Genomic DNA, 16943 nt, shown 5'->3' on the forward strand with positions numbered 1-16943 from the left:
AATCTTAAACAAAATATTGTTATACCTTTTTATAAAGGCTGCATATTAGAACTATATTAATATTATTTCAAATGGTTTGTTTGAAAAATACTTATCAAAGCTTTGTTATATATTTTTACAAAACAAAGTTGCCCCGATTGTAAAAGTACCCAGCCGACAGTTCACTGCCGAATTGGGCCAAAGCGTTTCATTGGAGTGTTATGTGGAAGCACATCCAGATCCAATTACCTACTGGATAAGAGGAAAAGGAGACATCATTCATTATCCAGGTTTGGCCGAGTGGAACACTCTATGCTCGTAAATAAGTCAATAAATAATTCCTTTTTATCACCAGGTATGATAGAGGAGAAACAATTCTCCGACAGCAGTTACAGTGTAAGGATGCAAATGGTGATCCACCTGCAGAAGCACAGCGACTTTGGGTACTACAAATGTGTGGCCAAAAATTCCCAAGGCATCGTCGAAGAGATGGTCAAAATTCAAAAAAGAATAAGTACTTTGCTAGCGTTGAGCCTCAAAATTAGGAAGTAATACATTTTTGATCTTCTCCACTTGAACAGGTAAAATAACAATCCAAGATGAACCTCCGACGATTATTCTGGATGAAAAGCATGCAAACAGCGTCACGGGGACCACCGTCAGCCGGCAGAACAAGTTCCGAGAGTTGATTCTGCGAGTGGAGAGCTCCGCGGCGGCTTCCGTGATACAACTACAAGTAGGACTGATTTTACCGGTGGTTCTTAGCGTGTTAAATTCCTGATGGAAAGTGCACCACGGAATGAATGGCCTGTGAGTTATATACAAAAAAATATACGACTTGATATATGCTAGTGAACGATACCAAAAATCGAAACAGTGCACATAGTTATCTCGAAACCAATATAATTCTGATGAAATTGTTAAATTACTTCATTTGAGAGGCTAGTCATGATAATGCTTATTGCTAAAGATGATTTACGTTGATATGTAAATAAATTTAGGAAAACCTGTGAACAAACGTGCTTGCAATTTATCCGACACAATTTCCAATAATTAGCCAACTCCAGTGCCTTTTTTATACTTATTCGCGTATACGATCTGAACATTTAGATGGCTATCGGTTATTCCAATTACACAATCAATTAGATAGTGAAGTTATTGTTATCCTACGAGCAATAGAAAAAAAAACAAAAGCCCAGAACTATGGTTGTACGACAAAAGGTCGAAAGTCAAAAAGTCGAAGGACAAAATGTCGAAGGTCAAAAGGACAAAAGTTCGAAGGGTCAAAGGGACAAAAGGTCGAAATATAAAATCTCAAATCTCGAAAGGACAAAAGGTCGAAGGGTCAAGAGATCGAAGGACAAAAGGTCAAAAGTCAAAAGGTCGAAAGGACAAAAGGTCGGAGGGTCAAAAGTTTGAAAGGACGAGACGAGAGGTAGAAAAAACAAGAGATAGAACTAACGGTTGCAGGACAAAAGGTCGAAAGTGAAAAGATTTGAAAATCAAAAGGTCGAAAATCACAAGAAATAAGGTCAAAAGGTCTAAGGTCAAAAAGTTAGATGGGATAAGAGGTTGAAATTACAAAAAAGTAGGCAAAACGTCGAGTGTTAACCAATCATTCTTTTGCACATTTATGTTTATTTGGGCTTCATCTGATAATATTTTATTGTAGATTTTTCCAATTTTAATCATAGGCTTTTCCTTAGAATTTCGTACATTTATATTTATTTGTGTTTCACCTGATTATATTTCCTTGTTGAATTTTTCCTTCTTTTAATCATAGGGCTTTATTTTGAGTTTCGCATAGTTTTATTGAAATGTTAATACTTCATTCTGCAGTTTTCCCTTTGTTTAAACATAGGGTATTTTTCTTAGGTATATACTTCAAATTGATATCTTGAATATTTTCATTTACATAAACTTTAATTCCTGAAACTAGTTCTTCAATCATTTCCATCAAAATGATCATTCGAAATATTAAATGTTTGGCCTCGTATACCATCTTCTAATGATAATAATTTTATATATATGTGTTCAAAAGACGATACATTTGAACGGGAGTAAAATTTTACTTGAAGTAAATATAAATGAATACCTATTATAAATTTATTTCTATTATAAGAAACCGTTACGTTACGCTGTAAAGCAGGGAGTGATATAGAATAGCCCAAATTTGTGAACGAACCTTTATTGTTGTTTCATTTTATGAAGTCAACTAGTTATCCTCTAACGCTCAACAGCACCTTTAGACGGGGTACTTTGATATTTTTTTTTTGTAATTTTTCATTGTTCAGATTTCAAAAAGTTTTTGAAGTCGATCAATAATATAAAGATCAATGCTTATTCAAAACTGGTTAGGAATTAATTCTAAACTACTCGAGCAGCACACTTGTAGTATAGAGGTTTCCGTAACCCATATACTACTGAAATCTGCTACATATAAGTTGTAGCAACCAAGTTGGCCTTATTTGTGCTGCTAAGGTAGAAAAATAAAATTCTAAAAAGGTAAAATTGATGAAATCGCGAAATTATTTTTTCAGCCTAAAATATGTTCAGATCGGTTTAAGAAGGCAAAATAGTGATTTTAAGGAAAAACAAAAATTTGGGTGTTTGAATTAACTCATAAGAACAGCCTGTGATCAATGGAACGAAACCTCCAATATCTGTCTATTCGCTTTTTTTTCTGTCGACCTCTTGTTCCTTCTATCTTTCGTCCTTTCGACCTTTTGACCCAGATATTTTTTTGATTCTTTTCCTTCAGCTTTTGTCTTTTCCTTCGGCCTTCTCTTCCTGCAACCTTTTGTTCTTTCGATCTTTTGTCCTTTCAACCTTTTGTCCTTCGACCTTTTGGCCTTCGACCTTTCGTCCTTTCGACCTTCTGTTCTTTTGACCTTTTGTACTTTCGACCTTTTGTTCCTTCGACCTTTTATCCTTTTGACCTTTTGACCTTCGACATTTCGTCCTTTCGACCTTTTATATTTTCGACCTTTTGTATTTTCGACCTTTTGTCTCATTGACCTCTTGTCCTTTCGACATTTTGTCTCTTCGACCTTTTGTCCTTTCGACCTTTTATGCTTTGACCTTTTGACACAGATTCCAGAACTATAATACACTTTTTAATGTTCCACCCAAAATTGGGTTACTGCAAAACCTCTTTTTGCGCTCAAAAGGGGGAGCGTGAATTGAATCACAGCGTAAAAAGAGGTTGCTTTATTTCGGATTTTGGGCGTTAAAAGAGGGAGCGTTATTTGAAATTCTGAGCTAGCTCACGGGGTCATACTATATGACCCCAACGAAAAAATGGATGTATAAAATCGCACGATGGATAAAAGAGAACACTATTTTCAGCAAAATTGCTTGAAATTAACTCCCCTATCAGTGAAAAATATCAGGCATGGGCGGTCAAAGCCCTACGACAACCTAGAACGTCATGAACACGGTGAAGTTTGAAAAAAGAAAATATTAGGTATATTGGCAGTGGATTGTACTGTTACAAAATAAGATTTTGATTTAAACGTATCCATAAAGTTATCCAAAAATGGAGATCACCTAACCAAGAAACGGAAAACCAAATCGACCACGTTCTAATCGACGGTAAATTCTTCTCCGATATCACGAACGTCCGCACTTAACGCAGTGCGAATATTGAATCCGACCACTACCTCGTGTCAGTATGCCTGCGCTTAAAACTCTCGACGGTGTACAACACGAGTCGAAGTCGGACGCCGCGACTTAACATTGGGCGGCTACAAGACGGAAGGCTAGCCCAATAATACGCGCAGCAGCTGGAAGTGGCACGCCCAACGAAAGAGCAGCTAGGCGCAGCGTCTCTTGAAGACGGCTGGAGAGATATTCGATCCGCCATTGGAAGCACCGCAACCGCTGCACTTGGCACGGTGCCCCCGGATCAGAGAAACGACTGATATGACGGCGAATGTGAGCAGTTAGTAGAAGAAAAGAATGCAGCATGGGCGATATTGCTGCAACACCGCACGAGAGCGAACGAGGCACGATATAAACAGGCGCGGAACTGACAAAATTCGATTTTCCGGAGGAAAAAGCGCCAGCTTTTCGAGACCGTGAAGAGACGGAGGAACAGTACCGCGCTAATAACGCACGAAAGTTCTATGAGAAGTTGAACCGTTCACGTAAGGGCCACGTGCCACAGCCCGATATGTGTAAGGACATAAACGGGAACTTTCTTACAAACGAGCGTGAGGTGATCCAAAGGTGGCGGCAGCACTAGGAAGAGCACCTGAATGGCGATATGGCAGACAACGGTGGCGGTATGGTAATGAACCTAGGAGCACGCGCGCAGGACATGCGACTTCCGGCTCCGAATCTCCAGGAAATCCAGGAGGAGATCGACCGGCTGAAAAACAACAAAGCCCCTGGAGTTGACCAACTACCAGGAGAGCTGTTTAAACACGGTGGTGAAGCACTAGCTCGAGCGCTGCACTGGGTGATTACCAAGGTTTGGAGTGGATGGGAGGTGTCGTGTGTCCCATCTACAAAAAGGGCGATAAGCTGGATTGTAGCAACTAACGCGCAATCACATTGAACGCCGCTTACAAGGTATTCTCCCAAATTTTATGCCGCCGACTAACACCAATTGCAAGAGAGTTCGTGTCTGCTATTCAACATCGTTTTGGAGGGAGTAATACGAAGGGCAGGGATTGACACGAGTGGTACGATTTTCACAAAGTCCGTCCAGTTATTTGGTTTCGCTGACGACATTGATATCATGGCACGTAACTTTGAGAGGATGGAGGAAGCCTACATCAGACTGAAAAGCGAAGCTAAACGGATTGGACTAGTCATCAACACGTCGGAGACGAAGTACATGATAGGAAGAGGCTCAAGAGAGGTCAATATAAGCCACCCACCACGAGTTTCTATCGGTGGTGACGAAATCGAGGTGGTTGACGAATTCGTGTACTTGGGCTCACTGGTGACCGCCGATAACGATACCAGCAGAGAAATTCGGAGGCACATAGTGGCTGGAAATCGTACGTACTTTGGACTCCGTAAGACGCTCCGATCGAATAGAGTTCGCCGCCGTACCAAACTGACTATCTACAAAACGCTTATAAGACCGGTAGTTCTCTACGGACACGAGACCTGGACGATGCTCGTGGAGGACCAACGCGCACTGGGCGTTTTTGAAAGGAAAGTGTTGCGTACCATCTATGGTGGGGTGCAGATGGCGGACGGTACGTGGAGGAGGCGAATGAACCACGAGTTGCATCAGCTGTTGGGAGAACCATCCTTCGTTCACACCGCGAAAATCGGAAGACTGCGGTGGGCCGGGCACGTAGCCAGAATGTCGGACAGTAATCCGGTGACAATGGTTCTCGACAACGATCCGACGGGAACAAGAAGGCGAGGTGCACAGCGGGCAAGGTGGATCGATCAGGTGGAGAACGATTTGCGGACGCTCCGCAGACTGCGTGGTTGGCGAAGTGCAGCCATGGACCGAACTGAATGGAGAAGACTTTTATGTGCAGCACAGGCCACTCCGGCCTTAGTCTGATAATAAATAAAAAAAATATGGAAGGCCCGCATGGTAACTGTAGATCGCAAGTTCTGGTTAAAGGACAGGATGATCCAGTTCTTCCAAAAAAAAATGTTTCAACTTGTTTTGTCATTTCTCCATTATTAACCACTAAAACAAATGGAACATATCAAATTTACTGGGTAATACCGCTTAGAAAAAATTGGGCCTTAAGGGGTAAGATGTTCTTGATGCGCCAAGAAGGCTTGAAATAGTATTAAAGGTCTAGCAACTAAACAACAAGAATTTCAAGTGAATTAACAACGGATATGGTCCATGTAGATAAACGAATACAAATCTGCCCTACTTTCAAGTATTCTGAGTCATCCAAGAGCCCCATGGAGTTAGAATCTCAGATCTACCAGCGCATCACAAAGCATTTCCGGCGTATTAACAAGTGCTGCAGATCCATGATGACGCACAATGAGCTTCTGAGTATTTAAAGTTTTTTCGAGAACCTCCATGGTATAAATTCATGGCCATCCAAGAAATACCTGGGGTAAGGCCTTAAGATCTACACGCGTAACCAGAGATCTTTCGGTTCTTTTCAAAAGTGGTTCATGACCTTTGTGGTACGTAGAATAGAATGCGTCTATCGCAAATGTTCATGGTCACGCAAGAAAACCCTGGAATAAGGCCCTATGATCCATATGCGTAATCAAAGCACTATCGGTCTGTTTTAAAAGTTGTACATGCCCTTTGTGGTGCATAGAATAGAATGCATTCATGGCATACGCTAATGATCATCCAAAACATCCATAAACATCGTATGAAATTAGTACAAGAGTACAAGAGTACAAGAGTCTATCAGCCTATTTTTTATGTGGTACATGCGCTTTGCGATATAGGCTAGATGTACCAGTTGTAGATGTACGCCCTAGTGCTTTATATGCCAAATGGCCAATCAAATCACCGCAAACCAAGTTCATAAAGCATATTCATATGATACGATAACACCTTTGATTTACTCCAAAACAAGCAAATCATAATTGTTAAATTTGATTTTGCTTAATTTTTGACGTCCTTTGCACCACTTGTCGCACTAGTGGTCCCTATTTGGCCAGTCCCATAAGAAAACAGTGGGATTTGCCAAAAAAGGAACCAAAATTAAGAATAGTGCCACAACTGGTGCATGCGTTCCTATTATGGATCAATCAATTTTCAGGATAATAACAAATTTTATTGTAGTTTTCACAGCTGTTCTAAGAAGCAGGAAGTAAAACCTTTCGCTTGATATATAAAGTCCACCCACATGCCTTTTACTTATTTTTTTATAGTTGTTCTCATGTATGACGACAATTGGTACGGTACACCCACCCTAGGCACGATTGCGTCACTCATCGATGTTTGTTTCAAAAGATTTCGGCTTGAAGTTGTCTCGTCCAAATTTGTTCACATTTTGCATACACAAGGCATAAACTACATCGTATAATTGATATGAATGGAGTTTGTAAACCAAGAACTACTACTACTACTAAGAAAGGGTCACAACAAGTAATATCATTTTGCATGCAAGCATACATTTTGTTCCTAGAACATCCAAAGATCTTAGCTCGTCTAAAAAACGACCTCCGAAACTAATCCAAATTTGCCTCATATAAGAGCTTGAAACTTTTTTTACGCTCGTATACGCATTATTTCGAATTTGAAGGAGTAAAAAGAGGGAGCATTATTTAGAATTTTGAACGTAAAAAGCGGAGCGTCGAAAGGGGTAGCGTAAAAAGAGGTGCAAAAACAATAAAAAGAGGCAGGCTCTACCTACACTAATGTAGGGGAACGGTTCGGCACTTCATCCCATAGCTCCAATTTCCATCCCATCAAAAACAAAGCAATGAAAAGGAATTTGGTTTGTTTCTTATTTTTATGATTTTTTTCACCAGTGAACACGCTTGTTAGCAAAAAGAAGCGACGAGATTGGTGCTGTATTTTTTTGTTTAGCTATGAGATGAATACATGTTCAGTGAGATGGAAAACGGAACAGTTCCCCTGAATGTATTTCGATCAAAGTATTTGTAGTCGTCCCGTACTCTATAATAAATATATAGTTTGACCCCATACTTCCCCCATAACAGGACGGACGGACAAAAATGTATTTGCAAAAAAAAAAACAAAAAATTTAATGAATTGTTTTTCAAGAAATTCATTCGATATTTTTAAGGCTATCATAAAATCGCACATCAATTTATATTATTTTTTAAATGTTTGACATTCCCGCGTAGTCGCGTTCGCATGAATATGGGACTTTTTGCTTTTGATTCTCAGCATTCTAAAAAAAACATACGGCGGGCTCGTCCGGGATTTGAACCCGGGACCTCTCGCACCCTAAGCGAAAATCATACCCCTAGACCAACGAGCCCCTTAAAATTTGCACTGCCAAGAGCAAAACATAAATCTTATTAACAAAAATTCTATCGTTTGCTTTTTTTTTATTGAACAAAATTCATAATTGTATTTAATTGATATTTCACAACCATCCTACACACAAGCTACACGAACATAATTAGCTAGTTTATTACATAACATTCGTTGTGGTCCGGTAAGCTTGCTTCTACTACCCTATCACTTTCTTCGAGTGGCCACCTATAGGCGAGCACCGATACCAAAAGCGTTATTACTCTGCTGGAAGCTTCCCCAATATACAGAAAGCGGGCTTTCATATTATAGCACCTCCTTGTTTGCCATAAAGCTGTCCGTTGTATGTGGAGTGGGAACCGTGCGAACAGGCTTGGACGGAAGCGATGTGTGTGGTGTTATAATGATCAATAATAAAATATCGTTTCTAACAACAAACTAGTTTTTCTGCGGCTTATTCCACATATTCGCACATTAAGTTCATCACTGATACTTTATTTAACAAATTTTGCTGCGTGATTATTTTTTCCTCTTTTTTTCTTGCAAGCTTTTTATAGGAAACACTAGGCTCCATAATATTCTACTGATTTATGTATTTTTATTTTTATTCGATAGTGTGCCAGCCAGATAGTGTAGATAGATACAAGAAAGGTGATTGTAGGGAGTGAAATAGATAAATGAACCAATAGGTATTAGCTTTAGTCTTATAGACTAATCCAAGTAAAAATAAGAAGAAGACACACAACGGTGTTAACTTTGAAAGATCCTACAGCACAGCATAGGAAGATAATTTTAAAATGCTTATAATAAATTCTAGACAAATTGTAATTAAAATCTGATTGAAGTACGATACGGAAAAAGTTCTGAATTATATATTTAGAAGCTTATCTCATTTTTTTGCATATTTTACAAAAATGTATTTAAATTAATGATTTTGTGTGTGTTACTTCTACGTGAAGTTAAACGATTTACAATGATATGGAAATGCTAATATCATCTTCCAAACTAAGACGTACATGTTCATTAGAGTGATTCAAATTTTTACTTTTTCGCTCCCCTGTGCTTAAACGATTGTTTTTGCTGTTTTAATAGTCCTCCCAAATTTTTAGCTGATTTGGATGTAATTTGGTTGTGCACGTGCCGTTTGAAGGTTATATGAAAATTACTATGAGAATTGCCACTTATGTAAATGATCGTTTCGTGGAGCAGTCCAGAATCTATTTGAATATATTAAACGCATCGCCATCATACAGTAGATCCTAAGCTGAAAGTCAGTTGTTATTGCGAAGCAATCTGACTTTTGTGAGCAAAATTATAAAGAAAACAGAAATGCTCATTATTGATATTGATGTTATTCTTCTACGTGTTAAATTAAATTTCCCACAATTCAGTATTTTCCTAATAACTTTTGTTGCCAGCATCAAATCGTTTAGCAACAACGACGATATTTTCCCTTGTTAAATTTCCTATGTTGCTAACGTATTCATACATTTTTAGAGCTTAATGGGCAATGATGGGGAACGGTTTTTCACAAAAGTTACTGTTTTCATAGTAATTTTCATACAAGCTTCAAACTGCTTGTGCTCAGTCAAATTACATCCAAATTAGCTAAAAATTTAGGACGATTATTAAAATGGCAAATGCCATCGTTTAAGCATAGGGGAGCAAAAAAGTCAAAATTTGAATCACTCTAATGTTCATAATCGAATTAGAGGCGAAAGTATAGAATTGATAGTTCCGTTAGGATACGGCAGTCATGAATACTTTCGCCTCTAATTCTATCATGAACATGTACGTCTTAGTTTGGAAGATGAAATTAGCATTTCCATATCATTGTAAAAATGTATTAATTATACAGTTCAGAACTTTTTCCGTACCATACATCAATCAGATTTTAATTACAATTTGTCTAGAATTTATTATAAGCATTTTAGAATGATCTTCATATGCTGTGCTGTAGGATCTGTCAAAGTTAACACCGTCGTGTGTCTTCTTCTTATTTTTACTTGGATTCATCTATACATTTGACCATGGTTTATGGTTAAAAAAAATACTCATTCAGTAAAAGCTCCATTTCACACTTTGGCAAACCTTTGGATTGGTACTGCTCCCACATGGCTCTTGCATGGATCAATTAAAAAAAAAGTATTTGCGATGCTCTCCAATGTACGGAAGCAATTCAGGAATTGCCACAAATATTTATGAAAATCTTCTAGTCTCTAGAATGGAATATCTGCGCTACATTCAAATGATATAGACTACATTCTATCTGGTCCACTGAATAAAACGAGTAATTGTTTTGTCACTTGTCGTAAGACGAGTTTGTACTATTCCTTTTAATTGTAACAGTAATTGTTACAAATTTCCAATTGCCTCCTAAAAATAAAGAAAAAAAAATGTTTTTTTTTTCAGGGAATAATAGATTTAGTCATCAATATGTCAAGTCCATTCAACTCATAAGTCGATGTTGATCAATTTTAAATTTAACAATAAATAGAAAATGGATTCTATCAAATAGGGGAACTGATCCGTTTTCCATCTCACTGAACATATATTCATCTCATCGCAAAACACAGAAATACAGCACCAATCTCGTTGCTTCTTTTTGCTAACACGCGTGCTCACTGGTGAAAAAAATATCAAAAATATGAAACAAATCAAATTCCTTTTCATTGCTTTGTTTTTGATTGGACGGAAATAGGAGCTATGGGATGAAGTGCCGAAACGTTCCCCTACCGAATTGTCATAATGTTTTTCCTTTTTATTTCCTGTTGGACGAACATACTGCAACACCTATTCATCTTAACTGTAATGCTTTGAACATCGACATCTGAAAATTGTCAAAAGAGAAAAGATCAACTAAAAATGAGTAAAATTAATATTTTAATTTTGATGTTTGAGCGCCAAATCAAACAATCACTAGGCAAAAAAAAACTTTGCGGTAAGGTGCAAGATATACACAATTAATTGACGATGAAATTGGAAACGAATTGATTAATGTGCGGAACGATGTGACGACGACGTTGGCAAAGAAAGAGCGTGCGAATCAAATCCACCATCCGCTGTGGCCGGTTGTAGAGCTTAACGAAAAACAATGCTCGTTTTCTGGAACCGCATGGTGCGAAGAAAAGGGGCTTGGTTTACAACACTCACCTTCAAACCGGAGGCATCAGCTGGGAAACACTGACCTTATCCGCGATTGGATTGGACTTATGGCCGCATGAACCAACGATGACGACAGCCCATGTATAGGGTTCAATTTCTTCCATGCTTCATGCTGGCTCGGTGAAGGGCCCTACCAAGTAGAGTAAAAGTGATATTTCCTATTTTTCACAGACGTCGAAACCTGTAGAAGCCCTGCACTTCGCCGGAGGCAAAGAGAAAAAAAACGTGACCAAACTAATTAGCTATCAAACACGTGCACCGCGAACAGAGCTCCTATAAGAGGACCGAGACCAGACCTACGACAGACGATGACGGTGAGCTGCTGGGCTCTGCTGGCTGCTGAGAAATTGCCTACACGGACCACCACCGGCTCAAATCAGACACGAATTTATTGGGCAAAGTCGCGACGCAGCACCACGCAGCGCTTATGGTTCACAAGAAAGTGAGAACTGAACTTTCTCATTGCTGCAATTCCAACTCTGGAGAAGCGAACGTACCGCCGTTGATGGTGCGCCGCGGTTAGTTCTACTTCATCATGACAAATCTCCGGTTTGCGTCGGTTATGCGCAGAGAAGGGTTGCCCTTTTGGTCAATCAATCAGCAAATGATAGACATCTCCGTGAGATGGAGGAGGGCCATAGGTATTGACCGATCATGCGCTTTATGCTTTGATTTGGATGCTGTCACAGTTTTTCACTTCCCGTCAGTAATCCACATCGATAGGATTAATTTTTTCTCCTCGTAAAACATGATGAAAAGGCAAAGTGAAATGCTCGAATATGCGTCCAATGGAAAAGAAATGTATGATTATCTCGGGAAAACGACATAATCATATGAGTCTACATATTATATTAGGAAAATAAAACCCTGATTGATCCACCTAGCGGTATTTGTGCCTTTCTCGTACATTAGATATACTAAAAAAATAAGTGAAAATTTCTTAGCGTGTTTTTTTGTATATAAATCGTATTTTGGCCATAACTTTTGATCCCATACTCCGATCTGGCCAATTTTCAATAGGAAACAATGGGACAGGATTCCACGTCGAATGCGTATCAAGATAAGTGCCTAAAATATGAGTGAGTTTTATTTTGCGCACATACATACACACACGCTCATACATACACACAGACAGACATCATCTCAATTCGTCGAGCTGAGTCGATTGGTATATAACACTATGAGTCTCCGGACCTTTTATCACAAAATCGTCTTGGAAGTGAAGTGAATATATACTATATATTATATATTATATATATTATATAGCCTTTTCGTTACACCTTGGTGTACGAAGAAGGTAAAAAACAGAAAAAGATGGTGTTGAAAAAAATTGAAATTTGGTGGCCCTCAGTCAATCGAAAAAAAAGATAATATTTTTTAAATTACAAACTTCAACAACAACATTCCGATGCGAAAATTATGTTAAGCTTTCAGTGGAATGTATTTACTTGTCTAGTTTGGACAATTCCATTTAGTTCCACTACTATTATAAAGTAGTGGAATTAAATGGAGCTGTACAAACTCGTCTTATGACAAGTAACAACATTCCGTCAATTTTTTTATGATGACACATGGCAGTTTCTGAAGATGGATAGTCGACTTTTTTTCTCTATACCCTTCAAACACCTATACCAATTGTCCACGCCACCGAATATATCTGGCCAACAGCAGCCAACGAGGTGGACTCTTTTGGTTCTCGAGTTCTAGGGTCGTTTTTAGAGAAAAGTGGGTAGGTTTTCGGACCTTGTTAAAGCAGATTTAGGAGTTAGTTTCTATGCAATTTTTATACTCACGTTCGATTACACAGGTTGAGGGGGTTGTGGGTGAATGTGGTTGCTCTGTCGCGTCGGTGCGGGCGGCACATAGACAAACAGCAGGGCCTCTGCGAAATATGCGTCGTGGAACGGATCACCTGAAAAGAAAAGCTTCCGGAAGGAAGGGCTTTTAACGTCACGAGGGCGTCTGTTGTCCAGCTTCTACTATCAGAACAAACGGCGAATTGTTCCGTATGGCCGCTGATGGGCAGCGTGTGTTTGGCTGTCGCGGAATAACCGCCGATGATCAGCCGATGAGGTAAATAAATTTAGTCTGCTGCCGCGTCGTTCGACGGATGTTCCGTATGGTCAATGATTGGCCGCTTACGATCGAGGTGTACTTACCGAGCAGCACGAGTCAGACATAAATAATAATTGAAGCGGCTAGATGGCGTCGATCTCTGTAGATAACCGGCTGGGACTCTATTGTCCAGGAAAGTGTCGCTTAACTTTATCAAAAACAGGATCACTTACTAAGGAGGAGAGTTTCAATTGCACCGTCTGACGGCTGGCACTCAACCTAACAAATATCGGAAATGTGTAAAGTGCTTGTACAGCCAAAAATCGTCTTCGTCAGCTGAAAAACCAGCTTATGCGGCTTGAATTGTTCGTTGGGAAGAACTAGTCTTCCGCCAATCTCGTTAGCGTCATCCCACTCCAGAGCGGTCCATTTCATCCATGTCGATGTGTGGTCTTGTTGTATAACTGTACACACTCTCACTTACCCAGTGGAATTTCTAGATGAATTGCCGTAAAAAAAGTTGGAAGAATTTCTGAAAAAAAATTTGGAAGTAATTTCTTATCCAGTTTTTGAAGAAATCCATAGAAAAATTTCAATGAAAAATAGAAGATATTTTTTCAGTTGAACTTCCAAAAGGATATCTGAGGGAGGTGAGGTTTTTGAAGAAACTCCACGTCAATTTTCAGAGTTTTTGGGATTTCCTACAAAAACTTGTATAAAAAACCTAAAATTTAACACCCTCGCTAATTTATTGGAGCTAACTGTGTGAGTTATCTGACGTTTTAAGATAAATATAAGTTCACCTCAATGGCGACGATTGCGGTATATACGATTTATCAGGATCTCATTCCCAAGCACTAATCAAACTGATGAGCGGTGGCATAGTTGGGTATTCCCATGAAGGTAACATATTCAACATTTTATCTATATTGATGGCATCAGGATTATAGCGGTAAGGTATTTCATTCTCATCTGCTCTTTGAATGGATGTTCAATACCAAAAAATGAATTTAAATCGTTAAGGCATACTGTTTTTTTGTTATAAATTTGTTATGTTTTGAAAAGTTTTTCCCTCAAAATCGATATTGTGCTTTGCAACAAAATGACAACTTTCGTGATCATTTTCCAATGCTCTCATAGATGTGTAAAATTTATCCGCGGTACAAAAAACTCGTACTATCAAAGCATTCCCGCCAGAATCCACCACGTGGCGATCAAATTTTCAAAAATATCGAAGCAGCTTTTTTTATGGAGGTATGGCTTTCTTAGGCGACATCTGGCGCTTATTTTTCGTTGCGGCCAAAATTAAGCGGAAGAGTAGATTTATAAATCGTACAATATGGCATTCAGCATGATAACAATTTTTTGATGACGTTATTTAGTGACTTCAAATGTAATTAATTTGTTGAATCACGAAATTCGGCAAAAAAATTTAAAAAAAATTACTAAACAATGTTTAAAAATTAAAATTATTGTATAGGTTCAGTGTTTCTTTTTGCAATGGTTAAACAATTAGGTAACGTTTACAGCCCAAAAAATACAGTTACACTAAAATTTCCTGATGGATATTCACAAATTACAAAATAATGGATTGATTGGTGTTTATATGGCGTATAGTTGGGAGGGGACAAATCGTTTGTTCGTCAAACTAACTTTCAATCGTGTCTCCAGTGATTGAAAAAGCGCATCATGGAAGATAAGGTCGGGGGTTAGGACACGACCGCTCGATGAAAACTATGTACAACACCTGAGAGCCGTAATGAGCATATTTTACATCTTTTGACATTTTAATGGCAAAAACTAAAACCAGTATAAACTTTTACAATGCTAGTCACAATACATTTCATATATCAAAAATTATGCTTAGTTAAAAACAAAACGATTTTCCTGTGTGTGTGCCATCAAATATAACTCTCTTGCGATCTAAAAAGCGCAAGGGGTGGATCATACGGAAACATCCTTCGATTGCAGTAAAATTGCAATAATATTACAAAATAATACAGCGCAAAACAATAAAATAAAAATATTAGACTGGATACACATTAATAATGTATAAAACAAAAGAAAAATATTAGACTCGATTCGATTTATGGATCCTGTGATTGACAGTCCTTCACTCTACCGCAGTACCATTAAACTAATCGAAGGGAGTGCATGTTGAATTACGATAAAAACCAAACGATTATGAAGTTTTGTTACTCGGGTTTCCTGTTACTTGATTGTACCATCATAGGAATAAATTGTGAATTCTCAAAACGTTGAACAATGCTAGGTCAAACATAATGATACACTTAACTTATTTGTAACTTAATTTAAACAAACAATTGAGTTTTGAAAAACGCATTGAAGTTACATGGTAAAAAATGTGCAACTTAATGATTTTGTTTCGTATAGGCAACATACAGTGCAGTATTCTTTGGTTAGCCATTATTTGCGTTACGTAATTAATGGATCTTCCCTTAATTATGAGATAAATATTTTCATTTGCTAAAGAATCACTCGTCGGACAATAACCCGGTGAAAATGGTTCCTGATAGGGATCCGCAGGGGACAAGAAGGCGAGATGCGCAGAGAGCAAGGTGGTTCGATTTGAGATCCCTCCGTGGACTACAAAGTTGGCGACGAGCAAATACTGACCGAGCTGAATGTAGACGAATTTTATGTACTGCAGAGGCCTTAGTTCGAATAAATCAAATGAAATAAATTCCGTTGTTAGAATGTCAAATGGTGCTATGCAATGAAATTCATATATTTTTTTATACATTTCACGGATGTGCCGGAATTTTCGGAAAGCCAAAGCATGTAAACATTAAGTGCTTACTCATAATACAAAAACAAATCCATCCGAAAAATCTTGGTGCTTAGAGATACAATTTAGAAGTTTTCATTTTTTGGGATCCTCATGATTTTCCGGAGGACGACACTGTGGTTAAAGGTGTGCGTCATCGCCGCCGACAGTTTATGGCAATCCCTATGAAGCTCCAGAGGATTTCTCGTGAAAAGGCTATTTTTCTTAAAAATTCCTTCGTTCAAAAATCGAAAAAGCTTTTCACCTTCTTTGACCAGAGCTCACACAGGCTGAATACTTAACACTTAGCTTTAGACAACGGACAGGACATTCACACAGCACCTAGTGAACACGAAATGTTTTTTTCTTACTAAGGCGGGAATCAAACTCACACTCCATGGCTTGCAAATACGCTTAGACGATTGACGCCTCTAACAATGCAAATTCCAGAAATTTCCCGGGTAAATTATAAAGAATTTCCTTTGGGAATCTCGAAGAATTACCTGCGTAAATTTTCATGGATTTCCTGTTGAAATCCACAGAATTTCACGTTGAATTCAAATGTTTTGACGGGAAAGGGCCGTTTGTTGTTTGGCTGAATATGTCATTAATCCGAAATTCGACTGGCATAAAATTATATGGCCGAAATAGACATATGGCCGATAATGTCGTTCGGCCGAAAAGGTCATTTTACTGAAAAGTCGTTTAATCGAATAGGTTATTTAGCCAAAAAGGCCTAGATGGTCGTTTGGTAGAAAAGGGCCAATTGGCCGAAATGAACATATGGTGTTGTTTGCCCGAGCTGCCGAAAAAAAATCGTTCGACCGAAAATGCTCTTTGGCCGGACGAGGTGACATAAGGTCGAAAACGGTTTGTGACGTACGGGTGAAGATCATACGGACAAACTGATAATTTGGCCGAAAAAGACGTTTGCTCCGACATGGCGAAATGCTCGAAAGTGACGTTTGGCTGAACGGGTCGACGTTTTTCGCCGTATAATCCGATCAGCCGAATAACGTTTTCGCTTTTCAGTCTTGACAAAATCAAAAC

The 16943-nt window shown here is 38.6% G+C and overlaps 1 protein-coding gene and 1 non-coding gene across 2 annotated transcripts in view; one reads left to right on the plus strand and one right to left on the minus strand.

Annotated features, from left to right (window-relative positions):
• The window catches only part of LOC134217937 (lachesin-like), a 75416-nt gene extending 74431 nt beyond the window's left edge, over nucleotides 1-985 (plus strand). The window contains exons 6-8 of the mRNA XM_062696784.1: nucleotides 129-269; nucleotides 335-493; nucleotides 561-985. Of these exons, the coding sequence (XP_062552768.1) occupies nucleotides 129-269; nucleotides 335-493; nucleotides 561-760 (500 nt within the window). The 3' untranslated portion in view covers nucleotides 761-985. The remainder of the gene's footprint in view (nucleotides 1-128; nucleotides 270-334; nucleotides 494-560) is intronic.
• Nucleotides 986-7817: 6832 nt separating this feature from the next.
• Trnap-agg (transfer RNA proline (anticodon AGG)) lies at nucleotides 7818-7889 on the minus strand. The gene has a single exon. It is a non-coding gene; the product is annotated as a tRNA-Pro (tRNA).
• Nucleotides 7890-16943: the final 9054 nt, after the last annotated feature.

The sequence above is a fragment of the Armigeres subalbatus genome, chromosome 2, assembly GCF_024139115.2.
Source record: "Armigeres subalbatus isolate Guangzhou_Male chromosome 2, GZ_Asu_2, whole genome shotgun sequence".
Lineage (NCBI taxonomy): Eukaryota > Metazoa > Arthropoda > Insecta > Diptera > Culicidae > Armigeres > Armigeres subalbatus.